Below are 15,661 nucleotides of genomic sequence, written 5' to 3' on the forward strand. Positions count from 1 at the left end.
ACAGCACGTAACGCAGACAACGCCGACTCCAGAACCCTCTACCGACGAACTCGTCGTCGAGAGCCTGGCGAGAATTGTTTCCGAGGACAAACGCAAGCGGACGACGAAACAGACGTCCAATACCGCACCCAAGGAAATAGAAACGCCGAAAAAGCACAAAAGTAGCCAGGAACTGCCCCATTCATCTAAAGGCACTTCTGAACTACCGGAGGGCTTTTCTGAGGGCGACGGAAACCTTTCGTCGACGTTGTGGGAGCGTTCGAAGCGTTTTGAAGGTGACAACACTGATTTCCCCCCTCTAGACTATTCAGGGGTTCCCCATGAGACCATGGAAAGACTCCATTCTTGTATGGAAAAGATGGAGAGGTTTATGGGTAGCCAAAACCCACCCACACCCAAAAGACCAAGAGAATGGACCCAGGATGACCCTAGGGTCAAGATTCCTAGACTGTTTCCCCCTTCTACAGATGCATATGACCTCACTGAAGAGGAGCAATACCTCCAGGAAGATGAGGAGTGTTTAGGTGGAGAGGAAGAACATGAGGAGGAGAGGTTTGAGGAAGACCCTTACACTAGCACAGGAGCTTTTGAGGAAGATACAGCTACCTCACAGCCCTGGCACTCCCCATCAGTGCAGCCTTGGCAATCCCCATCAGTGCACTCAGACCCTGATGTCTTTCACCCTTCTCCTCCCAAGGACTCACCTATTGGCAACACCTCACCCATAGATGACCAGCCCTCACTTAATGCACTATTGCGCAAGGCAGCAGCGCATTTTGAAATAGACACGGGAGACTCTTCCGGACATAGACTTTGTAGAAAAAGTTATTAAAGAAAAAGCCTCAGTCAGTCCATTCCGCTCCTGGCTTCTATAAAGAGAAGAATAACTCCTTCCCTTTCCAATCCGGCCTTAGTCAGAGGGGTCAACCCTCTGATAGAAAAGCTCTTCAGCCCTTTGTCTTCTGACCCTTTGTACATCAGGGGACATTCTATTCCGGACTCTCTGGTAGTTACTAACGCAAGGAAGAGAGCGGGGGTACCACTATCTACTAGTGAGGCACCACCTGACAAAGAGGGCAAGAAGCTCTATGCACTTGGGAAGAGAATCACAACCTCCGCCGCCTTCTCAACTAGGATTGCGAATAACAATTCCCTATTAGCTAGCTACGCAGATGCACAGTGGAGCAAGCTGCGCAGCGAAGCAGAGGACGCACCAGAACCCCTGCGTTCACGCCTGTTGGCTACTATATCAGAGGGAACTCTTGTAAACCAGGGCATCGTAAAGAACTCCCTGGATGCCGCAGAGACAGCTGGACGTTCCCTGGTTCAGGGAATACTTCTCAAACGCCATGTCTGGCTGCGCAATTCGGGATTTAAGCCAGAAACCCAGGCTTCCCTAATAAATAAGCCCATAGAGCAAACACATCTGTTTGGGAAAGCAGTTGATGAGGCCCTAGAACATGCGAAGAAGGAGTTTGATACCATCAAAACTCTTGACCAAATTTCTAGGCCACCTAACAGACGCAGCTATGGCAATAGACGCTCCTTTCGTGGCCAACGCCAGCAGCAAAGCCAACAACAATTTTACTCTGCTACCAACTGGCCCTCTAACCAAAGCTCCCAGTTTAGTCAAAGAGGCCAACGTCGTGGCAAAGGAAGAGGGCGCGGCTCCAGTCCAAAAGGCCCCACGCCCAATACCAACAAATGACCCAAAGATTCGGGTCCCCTCCCATGCATCACCGGTCGGGGGCCGGCTAACATCGTTCCTTTCAGCATGGGAGGGAATAACGTCAGACCGCTGGGTATTATCCACCATAGCCCACGGATACTGCATCGAATTCAACGGTTCCCCAAAATACAGACCCCCACGGAACCGGCGCATGACACCGGAACACCTCACTATTCTTCTTCAAGAAGTAGAAGAGCTACTGAAAAAAGAAGCTATAGAGGCTGTCCCTCTATCGCAGGTAACAGAAGGTATTTATTCAGTGTACTTCCTTGTACCCAAAAAGGATTTAACCATGCGCCCTGTATTAGATCTGCGTCCAGCGAACAATTTTGTCAAACCCCAAAAGTTTCGTATGGTAACCTTGCAGGATGTAACCCCACTGTTATCACAGGGGGATTACATGACAACACTAGACATGAAAGATGCATACTTTCATATTTTAATGTTGCCAGCGCACAGAAAATACCTCAGGTTCAAGATAGGGAACAAACACTACCAGTTCAGAGTACTACCCTTCGGGATAGCATCTGCACCAAGGGTATTTACGAAAGTACTGGCAGTGGCAGCGGCCCACCTGCGCAGATTATCCATCCCGGTTTACCCGTACCTCGACGACTGGCTCATAACAGGGGATTCTTACGAAACATGCTTCTTCAATACCCAAAAGACCGTAGACCTTTTGTCCCGACTGGGCTTCTCCATCAACGAAAAGAAGTCCAGCTTAGACCCCAGCCAAATCAAACAATTCCTAGGGGCTCTAATTCGAACAAAGGACGGCCTCGTCTTCCCCTCCAACGAGAGGGTCCAAAACATGCTGTTTCAGATCCCCCATTATGTGGCAGGTCGAGAGGTGACGGTACGCAAAGCAATGCGTTTGCTAGGGATGATGGCGTCATGTATTTATTTGGTACCTCACGCGCGCCTGCGCATGCGCCCAATGCAAGAGTGGCTCTACAGCCAGTGGTGTCAGGCCAGCGGACAATGGGACGACCTAGTGGTGGTCTTGCAGGCCTTGGTTCTCTCACTACGGTGGTGGACAAAGGAAAACCTGTTATTAGGGAAAACTTTTGCCACACCCGCAGTGGAAGCCACTCTAACCACAGACGCATCCCTTACAGGATGGGGGGCTCACCTATCCCATCAGACTGCTCACGGAGTGTGGACTCCGAGCTTAGCTTCCAAACATATAAACCTGCTGGAACTATTAGCAGTGTTCAAAGCACTGAAAGCCTTTCAGGAACACTTACAAGGAAAGACAGTGATGGTCCTCACAGACAGCACCACAGCCATGTACTATCTCAACAAGCAAGGGGGCACGCACTCTCCAGGACTGTCCAAGCTGTCCCAGAATATATGGAAGTGGGCTCTCAAACACAACATGTTCCTACTATCACAACATGTACCAGGGGAACTCAATCTGCTAGCAGCAAACTCAGCAGAGACTTCCCCCTACCCAAAGAGTACGAATGGCAATTGCAAGAAGACATCGTCTTAAACGTCTTCACGCAATGGGGTTTCCCGGAAATAGACCTGTTCGCAACCCTGGAGAACTCACAATGCCAAAGTTACGCCTCCAGGTACCCCCAGAACCAGTCCAAGGGGAACGGTCTGTTGATTCAATGGTCAGGGAAATTTGTTTACGCCTTTCCCCCGACTCCCCTCCTCAACAAGGTGGTGCACAAGATGCACCAAGAGCAGGTGACCATGATACTAGTGGCCCCAATGTGGGCCCGGCAGCCATGGTTCGCTCACTTGATGGAGATGTCCCTATCTCCCCCAATCAAACTTCCTTGCCCGTACAACATGCTGTCACAAGACAAGGGCAGGACACTGCATCCATGCCCTCAGACCATAAACTTAGCAGCCTGGCTCCTGAGATCATAGAATTTGGACATTTACATCTCCCTCAGAGATGTATGGACATCCTCAGGGAAGCCAGAAAACCTAATACTCGCCACTGCTATTCTAGCAAGTGGAAAAGATTTGTCATCTGGTGTAGAAGAAAGAACATCAACCCGGTTGACTGCTCTGCCACTAACATTATTCTGTACTTGACCCATTTACTGGATTCAGGTCTAGTGTTTAATTCCATTAAAGTCCACCTAGCGGCACTTTCTGCATACACCACTTCCCAACTTAAAGTGTCGTGGTGGAAGATACCAGTTATAAAGGCCTTCATGGAAGGGGTAAAAAATACACCCCCCAATAGCTAGCCCAGCTCCCGGATGGGACTTAAACGTGGTACTTTCTAGACTCATGGGCACTCCTTTCGAACCCATGCACAAGGCAACTCTTAAATACCTCACTCTTAAGACTGCTTTCCCAATAGCTATCACCTCCATTAGGAGAGTAAGTGAACTACAGGCTCTTTCTGTATTAGACCCCTTCGTATCAGTTCACAAGGATAAGGTGCTTCTTCGCACACACCCAAGGTTTGCACCAAAATTCATCTCTAAATTTCATGTAAACCAATCTATAGAACTACCAACGTTCTTTCAAAACCCTTCCAACTTGGGAGAAAAAAGTCTGCATACACTAGATGTACGCAGAGCTGTCATGTTCTACATGGAAAGAACCAGATCACTGAGAAAGACTAATCAGTTCTTTGTCTCGGTGGCAGCAGGAAGAGAAGGAGATGCAGTCTCTAAGTCCACTATATCTAGATGGATTGTACAATGCATCACTCTCTGTTACACTCTTGCTAAGAGAGAACTACCCTTCAAGCCAAGAGCACATTCCACTCGAGGCACTGGGGCATCCATAGCATTCATTGCAAATGTTCCCCTTGAGTCCATCTGCAAAGCGGCTACCTGGAGTTCTGTGCACACCTTTACAAAACACTACTGTCTAGATGCACACTCAAGATCTGACTCCCAGGTGGGACAGGCAGTATTAAGACATCTTTTCTCTACTGTTCCTTCTCATAACCCACCGCCAACTCCGGGTACTGCTCGCTAGTCTATGCACAGCATGTGATTCTAAGCAGATTAACAAACATCAGAAGACAATGCATTACTTACCGTAAAAGCATTTCTGATGGTTGTATCTGCTTAGATTCACATGCGCCCACCCTTCCTCCCCGCTCGGATGGAAGGAACATAGACTTCCTTTTATATCTCTCTTTTCTGTACTCACTCACGTCTAGAAGGCTCCCTCAGGGCAGAAAAATACAAACAGAGGGACCTCGACGCGTGAGGGATTGTAGGTACAACGCACGTCACTATAGGGATAGTGTTACAGACACGCCTTGTCGACGTCCCCTTTTCGACTACGAAAAACAAAATGCAATACTCCGCAGTGACCACTGGATGTCGGACCTATGCACAGCATGTGAATCTAAGCAGATACAACCATCAGAAATGCTTTTACGGTAAGTAATGCATTGTCATATATATCTGAGGCTTGTGAAATCTGCTTAGATCACATGCTGTGCATAGGCCGACATCTAGTGGAAGCTGCAGAGTATTAGTTTGTTTTTTGAAATTCGAAAAGGGACGTCGAATAGGGCGTGCCAGTAATACTATCCCTCGTGTGACGTCCCCTGTACACATGATCCCTCACGCGTGTAGGACCCTCAGATATTTTTTTCCCCGCCATACTAGCATGTTGCGAAGTTCCTTCGGTGCTTTGCCATTTATAGTTAAAGAAATACCATTAATACTTCCCCTTTCACTTCCACCGTACGCTGAAGATCGACGCTGGTGAAGATCAAGGAAGTCAACCGTTGAGGACTGCCATGACAGACTCCAGGCCTTGGAAAGACCTCTGGCCTCGGCCCTGTACAGTAGGGAGATTGGGGGGGTGGTCATACAAGCTTCTTTCCCACCTTTTCTTACATATAGCTGCCTGCTGCCATTTTGTAACATATGGAGAGTACTCCATTCAAATTCTGCCCTAAGTTTAATAGGAAGTTTCCATGGGTGGATAAGCACAATACGTGCAATTTGTGTCTCCCACGAGACCATCCCGAGGCTACCTGTCGAGATTGCAAGCTCTTCAAGCCGCAAACCCTTAGGGCCCACTACGCCAGGCAACTAGAGGCCATGGAAGTGGAAGGGCATTCAGCGATTGCAGCAACACCGCCGAATCGGATGGCAAGGGCAAAGGGGTGACTTCGGACACCCGCGCGCAGGCCCCCGATCCCAAATGACTGGCCGGCGGCCACGTTTTGGGGACAAGACCCGGCGGCAAAATCGCTATACATTCTACCTCCACTAAGCACATCAACCCCGGCCGTGACTCGACACGCGTATCGAGCGATCAGCACTGGACGACACCAAGAGAGGGGTCCAACTAATCTTTGTCCTCTGGGCGTTCCCATTCGCGTTCGCCTCATGACAAAGCCCAACCATCTTCGGTTGATAAAGGTGTTGCACGATCAATAGTCCCCGAGCCCCGATCGTCGGATGACGAATCCGCCCTCTACCCTCCACAGGCTAGACGTGGGGCGTCTGACAGTAAACCTGAGATTTGATGTCCTTCTTCGAATCCCACCTCCGAGACTCGACGCGAGGCGTCAGACCCGTCGGAGGCCCCTAAAAAAACTGGGAAACACTCTAGTCATGGGAAAGGGGATAAACAACATTAAAAAAAAACATCTTCAGAACCCCATGTTCATAAAGATGAGTATAAAGCTCCTAAATCAACAGGGTAGTCCAAAGTCGCAGATCCTACCAGTAAGGGTAAACTCATTCCTCCCACTGCTGAGGAGGATATGAGAACTGATGAGGAACCAGAACCTGTTATTCCTAGCTCTAAACAATGGAGCTCAGTAGACATTGATAGGGTCATGAGAAGGATGTCATTCATGGCTGACTTTTATGAAAAGGACCCTAATTACTTTCATAGTTACTCCAACACCCCTCCTACCACTTCCCCTTCGGGGTCCAAGGCAACACCTGAGTCCTCTCAGCCCCCTGCTAAGAAACCCTGCTCTGACGCCCTGTTTCAGGGCTTGGTCATAGACCCCTTTGTGGTTGAAACTTACCACCCTGATTCATATTGTGATGAAACAGAACATCAATTGGTTGATGAACAGGTGGGTGTCTCTTATTATGGGGATGACGAGGAGCAGGAGGATGAGGCTGAAGCCTACAACATTGACTCTCCGGTTCCTAAAGACCCCCCGGTGCATGACTCGCCCGTAGATAACCAACCCCTCCTGAAATGAGCTACTGGCTAAAGCAGCTGCCCATTTTCATATCGACACACAGGGTGTCCAAGAATACATGGATTTCGCTGAGGAAATCCTAGGAGACAGGAGGGCCATTATTCAGGCTATCCCTCTGTTAAAATCCATCGAGCGTAGAATTGATCCCTCGCTGCAAACCCCAAATCTCACTTGAGCGGTTAATCTGCGAGTCGAGAAATTGTTCCATGCTGCACCCTCCGTTCCTCTGTTCTTCAGAAGCACCTCCCGATCAAGAAAGTAAACGACTATATGCTCTGGGTAGAAAGGTTGCCTCCACTTCAGCCTATCAGGCACGAATTGCCAACAGTGCCACCCTTTTGGCAAACTACAATTGCCATCAGTGGGAGGAGGTATGCGGTTTGGTATCCTCCGTACCCGAACCTTTAAAGAGCCAATTGGCTCGGTTGGCAGCAGATGGAATGTCTATCAGGCTGCATGCTAAAATCAAACTTTGATGCAGCAGATAATGCTGCGAGGTTAATCGCCAAAGGCACTGTCATAAAGTGTCATGCTTGGCTAAGGCAGTCTGGGTTCAAACCTGAAACCTAAGCAACCCTGATAGATATGCCTGTGGAGCCGAATGTACTATTCGGCAAGGCAGTGGAGGAAGCTTTAAAGACTGCAAAGGATGAGTATGAGACCCTAAAATCTCTTGGCCAACTCACCAATAAACCCTCTGGACAAAGGGGTAACAACAACTTTCACCGTTTTCGGGCCAAGGTTCCCAAAGGGGTTCAAACTATTACCAAAATCAGGGAACCTCATGGGGTAACAATCGATCCCAATCTTTACAGGGCTACCCCAGAGGGCAATGCAGGGGTCACGCTAGGGGTAGAGGCAGCCCCGCCAGAGGTGGTACGCCACCCAACAAGCAGTGACGTTCCGCTTCAGGTCCCCTCCATGCATCCCCAGTAGGGGGGCGCATTTCCACCTTCACCTACGCATGCGAGGGGATCACTTTGGTCAGATGAGTGCTGTCCACAGTGTCCGGAGGATACCGCATAGAGTTGCTAGGGCGGCCCCACGACCATCCTCCGCGACAGAGTACACTTGCTGGAACATCAGAAGATCCTCCTCGAGGAGATCGCTGTTCTACTAGCAAAGGACGCCATAGAAGTCATCCCGGTCAACCAGGTAAACGGGGGTATTTATTCAACCTACTTCCTTGTGCCAAAAAAAGATCTGATAATGTGCCCAGTATTAGATATACGCTGCAAACAAGTATGTCAAGCCACAAAAAATCCGCATGACTACACTACAAGAGGTAATCCCGCTACTAAAAAAGGGGGATTACATGGCAACATTGGATATGAAAGATGCTTATTTTCATATTTCAATGTTCCAAGCGCACAGAATATTCTTACGTTTCAAGATAAACAACCAGCACTACCAATTCAAGGTGCTGCCCTTCGGAATAGTTTCGGCTCCAAGGGTATTCACCAAAGTGCTGGCGGTGGTGGCAGCGCACCTACGCAGGGAGGGAATCCCAGTGTACCCTTACCTGGACGACTGGCTCATTACAGGGGAATCCCCCTAATTTGCAGATTAATCATCCAAAGAACAATCAACCTCCTCTTCCAATTGGGCTTCCCAATCAACGAGAAAGTCAAGCCTGGTGCAAAGCACCTCAAAACAGCTCTTAGGAGCTGTCCTAAATACCCAAGAGGGGTTAGCCTTTCCATCAGAGGAAAGACTTCGAAATTTGTTGCTGCAAATTCCTCAATATCAGGCCGGTCGCCAAATAAGGATGTGCAAAGCTATGCGTTTGCTAAGCATGATGGCATCTTGCATTTACCTGGTTCCACACGCGCACCTGCGGATGCGACCCATGCAGGAATGGTTGGCGAAACAGTGGTCTCAGGAAAGTGGTCCGTGGGACGATCTAGTTTCGCCAACACTAGTACAGAGTCTTTGCTGGTGGACAAGAGAGAATCGTACAAAGGGGAAACCCTTCTACGATCCAAAGATACAGCCCATTGTCACAACAGACGCCTCCCTGGCAGGGTTGGGAGCTCACTACCTTCACCATACAGCTCAGTGTCTCTGTTCTCACACAGTGGCTCAGAACCACATCAATCTGCTAGAACTTCTGGCAGTCTTCCGAGCGCTTCGGGCATTCGAACCCCTCCTATCCAACCAGTCAGTGCAGATCCTAACAGACAGCACGACTGCAATGTTTTACTTAAACAAACAAGGGGACACTCGTTCTCCCAATCTGTCCAAGCTTACCCAGAAAATTTGGAAATGGGCACTCAAACAGAAGATTTACCTGTCATCCCAACATGTTCCGGGGGAACTCAACTCGCTAGCAGATACTCTGAGCAGAGATCCCCTCCCAGAGGAACACAAGTGGCGACTACACAAAGAGGTCGTAGGAGACCTCTTCTCTCAGTGGGGTTTCCCCACTATAGACCTATTCGCCACAAGTGAAAACAGGCAATGCCCCAGACTTCACATCCCGGTTCCCTCAGCGAGGCTCCAAGGGGAACGCCCTATGGATGAATTGGTCCGGGATATTTGCCTACGCTTTTCAATCAACCCCTCTGATGAGGAAAGTGGTGAACAAGATCCACAGGGAACCGATGACGCTCATCCTGGTTGCTCCCATGTGGACGAGACAACCATGGTATCCACACTTACGCAAACTGGCAGTGTGTGACCCCATCAAACTCCCGTGCCGGTACAACCTACTCTCCCAGCACGAGGGGCTAATAGTGCATCCTCAGCCCAACTCGATGAACTTGGCAGCATGGCTCCTGAAGTCCTAGAGTTCGGACATCTCAATTTACCTCCGAGATGTATGGAAATCTTGAAAGAGCCAAGAAAACCGAACACGAGGCACTGTTACTATGATAAATGGAAACGATTCATTATTATTTGGTGCCAGAACAAGCGAATCAGCCCCGTTGATTGTTCTCCTCCTAATGTTGTCACCTATATGCCCCACCTACTGGATGCAGGGTTACTGTTTAACTCACTAAAAGTACACCTGGCAGCTTTATCAGCCTACACCACTTCCCATAACAAGGTGTCATGGTGGAAGGTGCCAGTTGTCAAAGCATGTATGGAAGGGGTAAAGAGACTCTACCCTCCAATTTCTAACCCACAACCAGGTTGGGACCTTAATGTGGTACTTGCTAAGCTCATGGGACCTCCCTTTGATCCCATGCACAAATGTAGTCTCAAACACCCGACTTATAAAAATGCCTTCTTAGTAGCCATCACCTCCATAAGAAGAGTCAGTGAAATTCAAGCTCTGTCATTGCAGAATACTTTCTTTACTATACATAAGGACAAACTGGTTTTACGCAATCACCCTAGGTTCTCACCTAAGTTAATTTCCAGATTCCATGTTAACTGGTCTTTTGAGCTACCGGCTTACTTCCAAGTACCCAAAAGCTCTGCTGAGGTGAAACTCCACACACTAGATGTGAGGAGAGTGGTCCTTTACTACGTAGACAAGACCAGACCGTGAAGGAAAACAGATCAACTGTTCGTCTCCATAGCGCCAGGCAGGGAAGGAGATTGCATCTCTAAATATGGCATCTCTAGGTGGATAGTCGGATGTATCCAACTGTGCTATTCCCTTTCAGATAAAACACTGCCTTTTACGCCAAGGGCCCACTCTACAAGAAATACTGGAGCCACTCTGGCCTTCATTGCAAATGTACCCCTGTACAGTATTTGCAAGGCAGCTACCTGGAGCTCTATTTACACCTTTACTCAGCACTACTGCATTGACACTCATTCCAAGACAGATATGCAAGTGGGACAAGCGGTTCTAAGACATTTGTTCGCGCATGACCCTTCTCACATCCCACATCCTTCTTTTAACACTGCTCGCTAATCTATGCACAGCATGTGATCTAAGCAGATTTCACAAGCCTCAGAAGGGATACATTACTCACCGTAATCGTATTTCCGATGCTTGTATCTGCTTAGATTCACATGCGCCCGCCCTTCCTCCCCTCTGAGAGAAGGCGCATGGATGCTTGTAGTCTTATCTATCTTATCTGCTTGGATACTCTGTACTCATGCTACCTCATGTCAGAATAAATACAATCTGAGGGTCCTAGACGCGTGAGGGATCATGGGTACAGGGGACGTCACACTAGGGATAGTATTACTGGCACGCCCTGTCGACGTCCCTTTTCGAGTTTCGAAAACAACAACTGTAATACTCCGCAGCTTCCACTAAATGTCGGCCTATGCACAGCATGTGAATCTAAGCAGAAACAAGCATCAGAAATACGATTTGCGGCTTGTGGAATCTGTTTAGAGTTTGGACATCTTAATCTGCCACCGAGATCTATGGATATCTTAAAGGAATCAAGAAAGCCTAACACTAGGCACTGTTATTTTGACAAGTGGAGGAGGTTTGTAATTTGGTGCCAGTCTAAACAAATTAACCCCATAGAATGTACCCCTTCCCACATTCTAGCTTATAGGCTCCACTTGCTAGATGCAGGGTTAGTATTCAACTCCTTAAAGGTCCATCTGGCGGCTTTGTCAGCCTATACCACTTCCCACAATAAGGTCTCTTGGTGGAAGGTACCTGTCATCAAAGCATTCATGGAGGGTGCAGAGAGACTACACCCTCCAATTTCGAACCCACCGCCAGGATGGGATCTCAATGTTGTACTCGCTAAGCTCATGGGACCCCCTTTCGATGCATAAGTCTAGTCTCAAACACCTGAGTTACAAAACTGCCTTCTTAGTGGCTATCACTTCCATAAGAAGAGTTAGTGAAATACAAGCATTGTCAGTGCAGGATCCTTTCTTTGTTGTACACAAAGACAAGCTGGTTTTACGTACTCGCCCTAGATTCTCCCCCAAGTTCATCTCTAAATTTCATGTAAACCAGTCTATTGAGCTACTGGCTTTCTTCCAGGAACCCACCAGCTCTGCTGAGGTAAAACTCCACACAGTAGATGTGAGGAGGGCGGTTCTCCACTATGTAGACAAGACCAGACCGCTAAGAAAAACAGATGAACTGTTTGTCTCCATAGCACCAGGCAGAGAAGGTGACCGCATTTCAAAGAAGCCATTTCTAGGTGGATAGTCAGATGTATACAATTGTGCTATTCCCTATCAAACAAGACACTGCCTTTTACACCCAGAGCTCACTCCACAAGGAGCACATGAGCTACTCTGGCTTTCATTGCAAATGTCCCTCTAGACGGCATTTGCAAAGCAGCTACATGGAGCTCAATACACACTTTCACTCGGCACTACTGCCTTGACACTCATTCCAAGACCGATACACAGGTGGGACAAGCGGTTCCAAGACATCTGTTCACCCATGAACCTTCTCACATCCCACCACCTTCTTCTAACACTGCTCGCTAATCTATGCACAGCATGTGATCTAAGCAGATTCCACAAGCCTCAGATGCGATACATTACTCACCGTAATCGTATTTCTGATGCTTGTATCTGCTTAGATTCACATGCGCCCACCCTTCCTCCCCTTGGAGAGAAGGCGCATGGATGCTTATGAGCTTGTCTGATACGTATCTGCTTGGATACAACTGTACTCGCACTACACCTCATGCTACCTCATGTCAGAAAAATAACAATCTGAGGGACCTCGACACGTGAGGGATCATGGGTACAGTGGACGTCACACTAGGGATAGTATTACTGGCACGCCCTGTCGATGTCCCTTTTCGAGTTTAGAAAACAACTGTAATACTCCGCAGCTTCCACTAGATGTCGGCCTATGCACAGCACGTGAATCTAAGCAGATACAAGCATCAGAAATACAATTATGGTGAGTAATGTATCATATGTATAACTTATATATGTGTGTTTTTCTTGGTCAAATGAATAAATAATAAATGAATAAACTGGTTTTGATATATTCACATAAGAGTTGGAGACATGCATGCAGTTATTGAGGTTTTTTGGCTGCTAAGAGTTCAAAAGCTGTGTATTTATAAAACAGGAGGAGGGAGTAGCTTGTTACTATTGTTGTATTACAATATCTAACAATACACCCTCCAACAAGATTACCTCCAATGCAGCAGAAAGATGTTATAAGTTATGATCATACACATTACATAGAAAGCAGCCTTCAGAGCCTATCCCCACTACTGCTAACACTGCCAACCACTCTGTCATTTTCTCATTAGTCATTGACCAGCTGTTATGTCTCTGAAAAACCATTTAATGTACTCTAAACATAGGTCGAGGTCACTTAACTGAATCCTCGCTACCAATTCTAGCATTGCATACATGTCATTGCCTTAATTCACTGTTCGTAATCTTGTTTCCATCTAGTCTCCAATGATAAACACCCTCAATTTGAAACCAGACTATCCCTTCCTCTCTGCAACTGGGGCACGTAAGACCAGTGTCCATCGAGCCCTTTCTACTGATAGCTTTGGGGAAGGTGTATGTATAAGTCCAGCACATTCTCTGCAATCGCCTAGAGTTTTGAGGTTGAAGCTTTGATTTAATTATGTCTTCTTTGCTCTAGGAGTTTGAAATTGAGTTGGAAGGATCTCAGACCCTGCGAATCCTCTGCTATGAAAAATGCTACAACAAAACCAAGCTCACCAAAGAGGATGGGGAAACCACAGACCGGATCATGGGCAAGGGTCAAATCCAGGTAATTCTTTCCATATTGCATAGCCCCTTCCAGAAAAATCTATTATTAGATGGACTGGTGGTTGGAGAAAAATTTCAGAGTGGGCACAGAAGGAAACGTAAGACTTATGACTGATGGGAAATCATGATACTAACCACGAGAAAAGACTTGCTACAGAAGCGTAAATCAGCTGCCTGGCCAGTGCATCGAATTTGCAACTAGGATGTCTCTACTATACAACTTACTTCAGCTGTCTGAAATATGAAATGTCTCTTATTAACCTTCGTGTGCATTATTTCAATTCAGTCACTGTTGTCTCCTCTGGTGTACACAGTTGCACCTTACCACCTACCAACTGTACTAAAACCATGCCAATCTGACACTAGATGATTTAAATAAATCCACTTTTGGCACTGGAGTCAGCTTTAGGAAAATGTGTTGTATGCAAGTGTAATGTCAGTCTACTTTGCAATCAGATTTAAAGTAGGCCAAATATTACAATACTTGAGGTGTGGGGTTCTCCCTTATCACTCTGTACCTTCTGAAGCATCTTTTTTAATGGGCAGTTGTTATTCCCAGCGTTATATATGAAAGCACTCACTCAAGCATGGGGCACTACATGCTCCTGTAGCAAACATGCAAGTGTTATATCCGAGTCAAGTCTAGGAATTTGATCAGTCACAAGAATCGATTTTTTAGAAATAAGAGTAGAGCTCTCTTAAAAATATCTTTAATTTAAAGGTTTTTGAAGTCTAAGTAAAGTGATCTAATCTCCTACCCCCCTCACATCCATTCCTCCTAAAAACTTCACGAGATCCCCTCTCCTTCCACTGCTTGGCACCCCAAAAGTACAGACGGAAACCTACATCAGTCTTGTTTTTATTGCACTACTGATGGAAATGAGAGTGAAACCCTTTATCTGTTCTCTTTGGGACTTTCCCAACTCCTTAGCTTTCAAAGGGACTGACCATAAAGCTGAGAGAACCTGTAAGTATAGCTCTCCTGAGTACCTTTGCAAAATAAATACAACCCCATGATTCCTCTGGTGAAAATTGCCACATGTATAGCTAAACCGAATGCCTCCTGTTAGGACAGTTTTTCTGAAGTCCAAGTAAGGGCTTAGTAAAACCATTCAACTGAGACAGTACAATACTCCACTCTTAGTATAAGGCTGTACCACCTGAGTTTGTGGTAGCGTAGACCGAGCAGGCAGGCTTATCGTAGGAGGGAGAGAGGACTGTAGAATCAGTACAAAATAAATTGTAATACAAATGGTCCAAAGAAACACTATGTAATGTAAAACTAAATGGTCATTTAAATACAAGTAGTCCCAGATTAATCTTGGGGGAGGGGGGCGAAATAAGTACTATCACATTATATATAACCACAATTATAAACACACAACACTGTTTGAAGGTGCAAAGACCAACGCATATAACCTTATTTGGAACACCTAACAGTAGTTCTAGAGAAGTCAAAACCAATAGTTACTTTTGGATTACTTACAGTAATACAAGGGTAGTAGACCCTAACAGTTGTACCGTTACGCTCGGCAATGAATCACATAGTAAGTCAGCTGGACAGTATACTTTTCTGAATAGTGGAACACTTTTATTCTGGGAACAGTAAAAGCCTCTAACTCTGATTCAGGATAACACAGTTATTCTAGTGGAGTGTTATCCTGAATCGAGTGGAGTTGGACCTTGGGGTTTAATATACAAATAATGTGGCTTTTCACTTCACTGGAACACTGGCTAAGGTAAGCAACAACTCTAACTTATTTTAGGATAACAGTTATACTCAAGGTAAGTGGACCCTTTTGATGCTATATTCAATTACAGTTGCTTTTTGGTTCACAGACTAAGGGAAGCAATAACTTGTTAACTTATTTTTGGATGGCACACAGCTATGGCAAGGTAAGTAACACCTCTATGTACTTTTGTAACGAGCTACAGCAACCTAAAAGGTAAGTATGACCTAGGCAGACTTATTTTGGACAGGCTAACAGCAATTCAAGGGAAGCAAGACCCCATTGGGCACACTCATACATACAATTATCCTAACAAGAATAATAAAGTGAAACCAGCAGCATTACTTTTGGGAAGATGTGAACCCAATTCACAGGTGAGTAAGTTAACATTCTATCGAC

The 15,661-nt window shown here is 46.6% G+C and overlaps 1 protein-coding gene across 2 annotated transcripts in view; it reads left to right on the plus strand.

Moving 5' to 3' along the window:
• Nucleotides 1-15,661, plus strand: part of BCR (BCR activator of RhoGEF and GTPase) — a 684,728-nt gene that overhangs the window by 538,649 nt on the left and 130,418 nt on the right. For both annotated transcript variants that reach the window (XM_069619855.1, XM_069619856.1), the window contains exon 16: nucleotides 13,402-13,533. In XM_069619855.1, the coding sequence (XP_069475956.1) occupies nucleotides 13,402-13,533 (132 nt within the window). The remainder of the gene's footprint in view (nucleotides 1-13,401; nucleotides 13,534-15,661) is intronic.

Source organism: Ambystoma mexicanum, chromosome 10 (assembly GCF_040938575.1).
Source record: "Ambystoma mexicanum isolate Mex_15411 chromosome 10, UKY_AmexF1_1, whole genome shotgun sequence".
In the NCBI taxonomy this organism is placed as follows: domain Eukaryota; kingdom Metazoa; phylum Chordata; class Amphibia; order Caudata; family Ambystomatidae; genus Ambystoma; species Ambystoma mexicanum.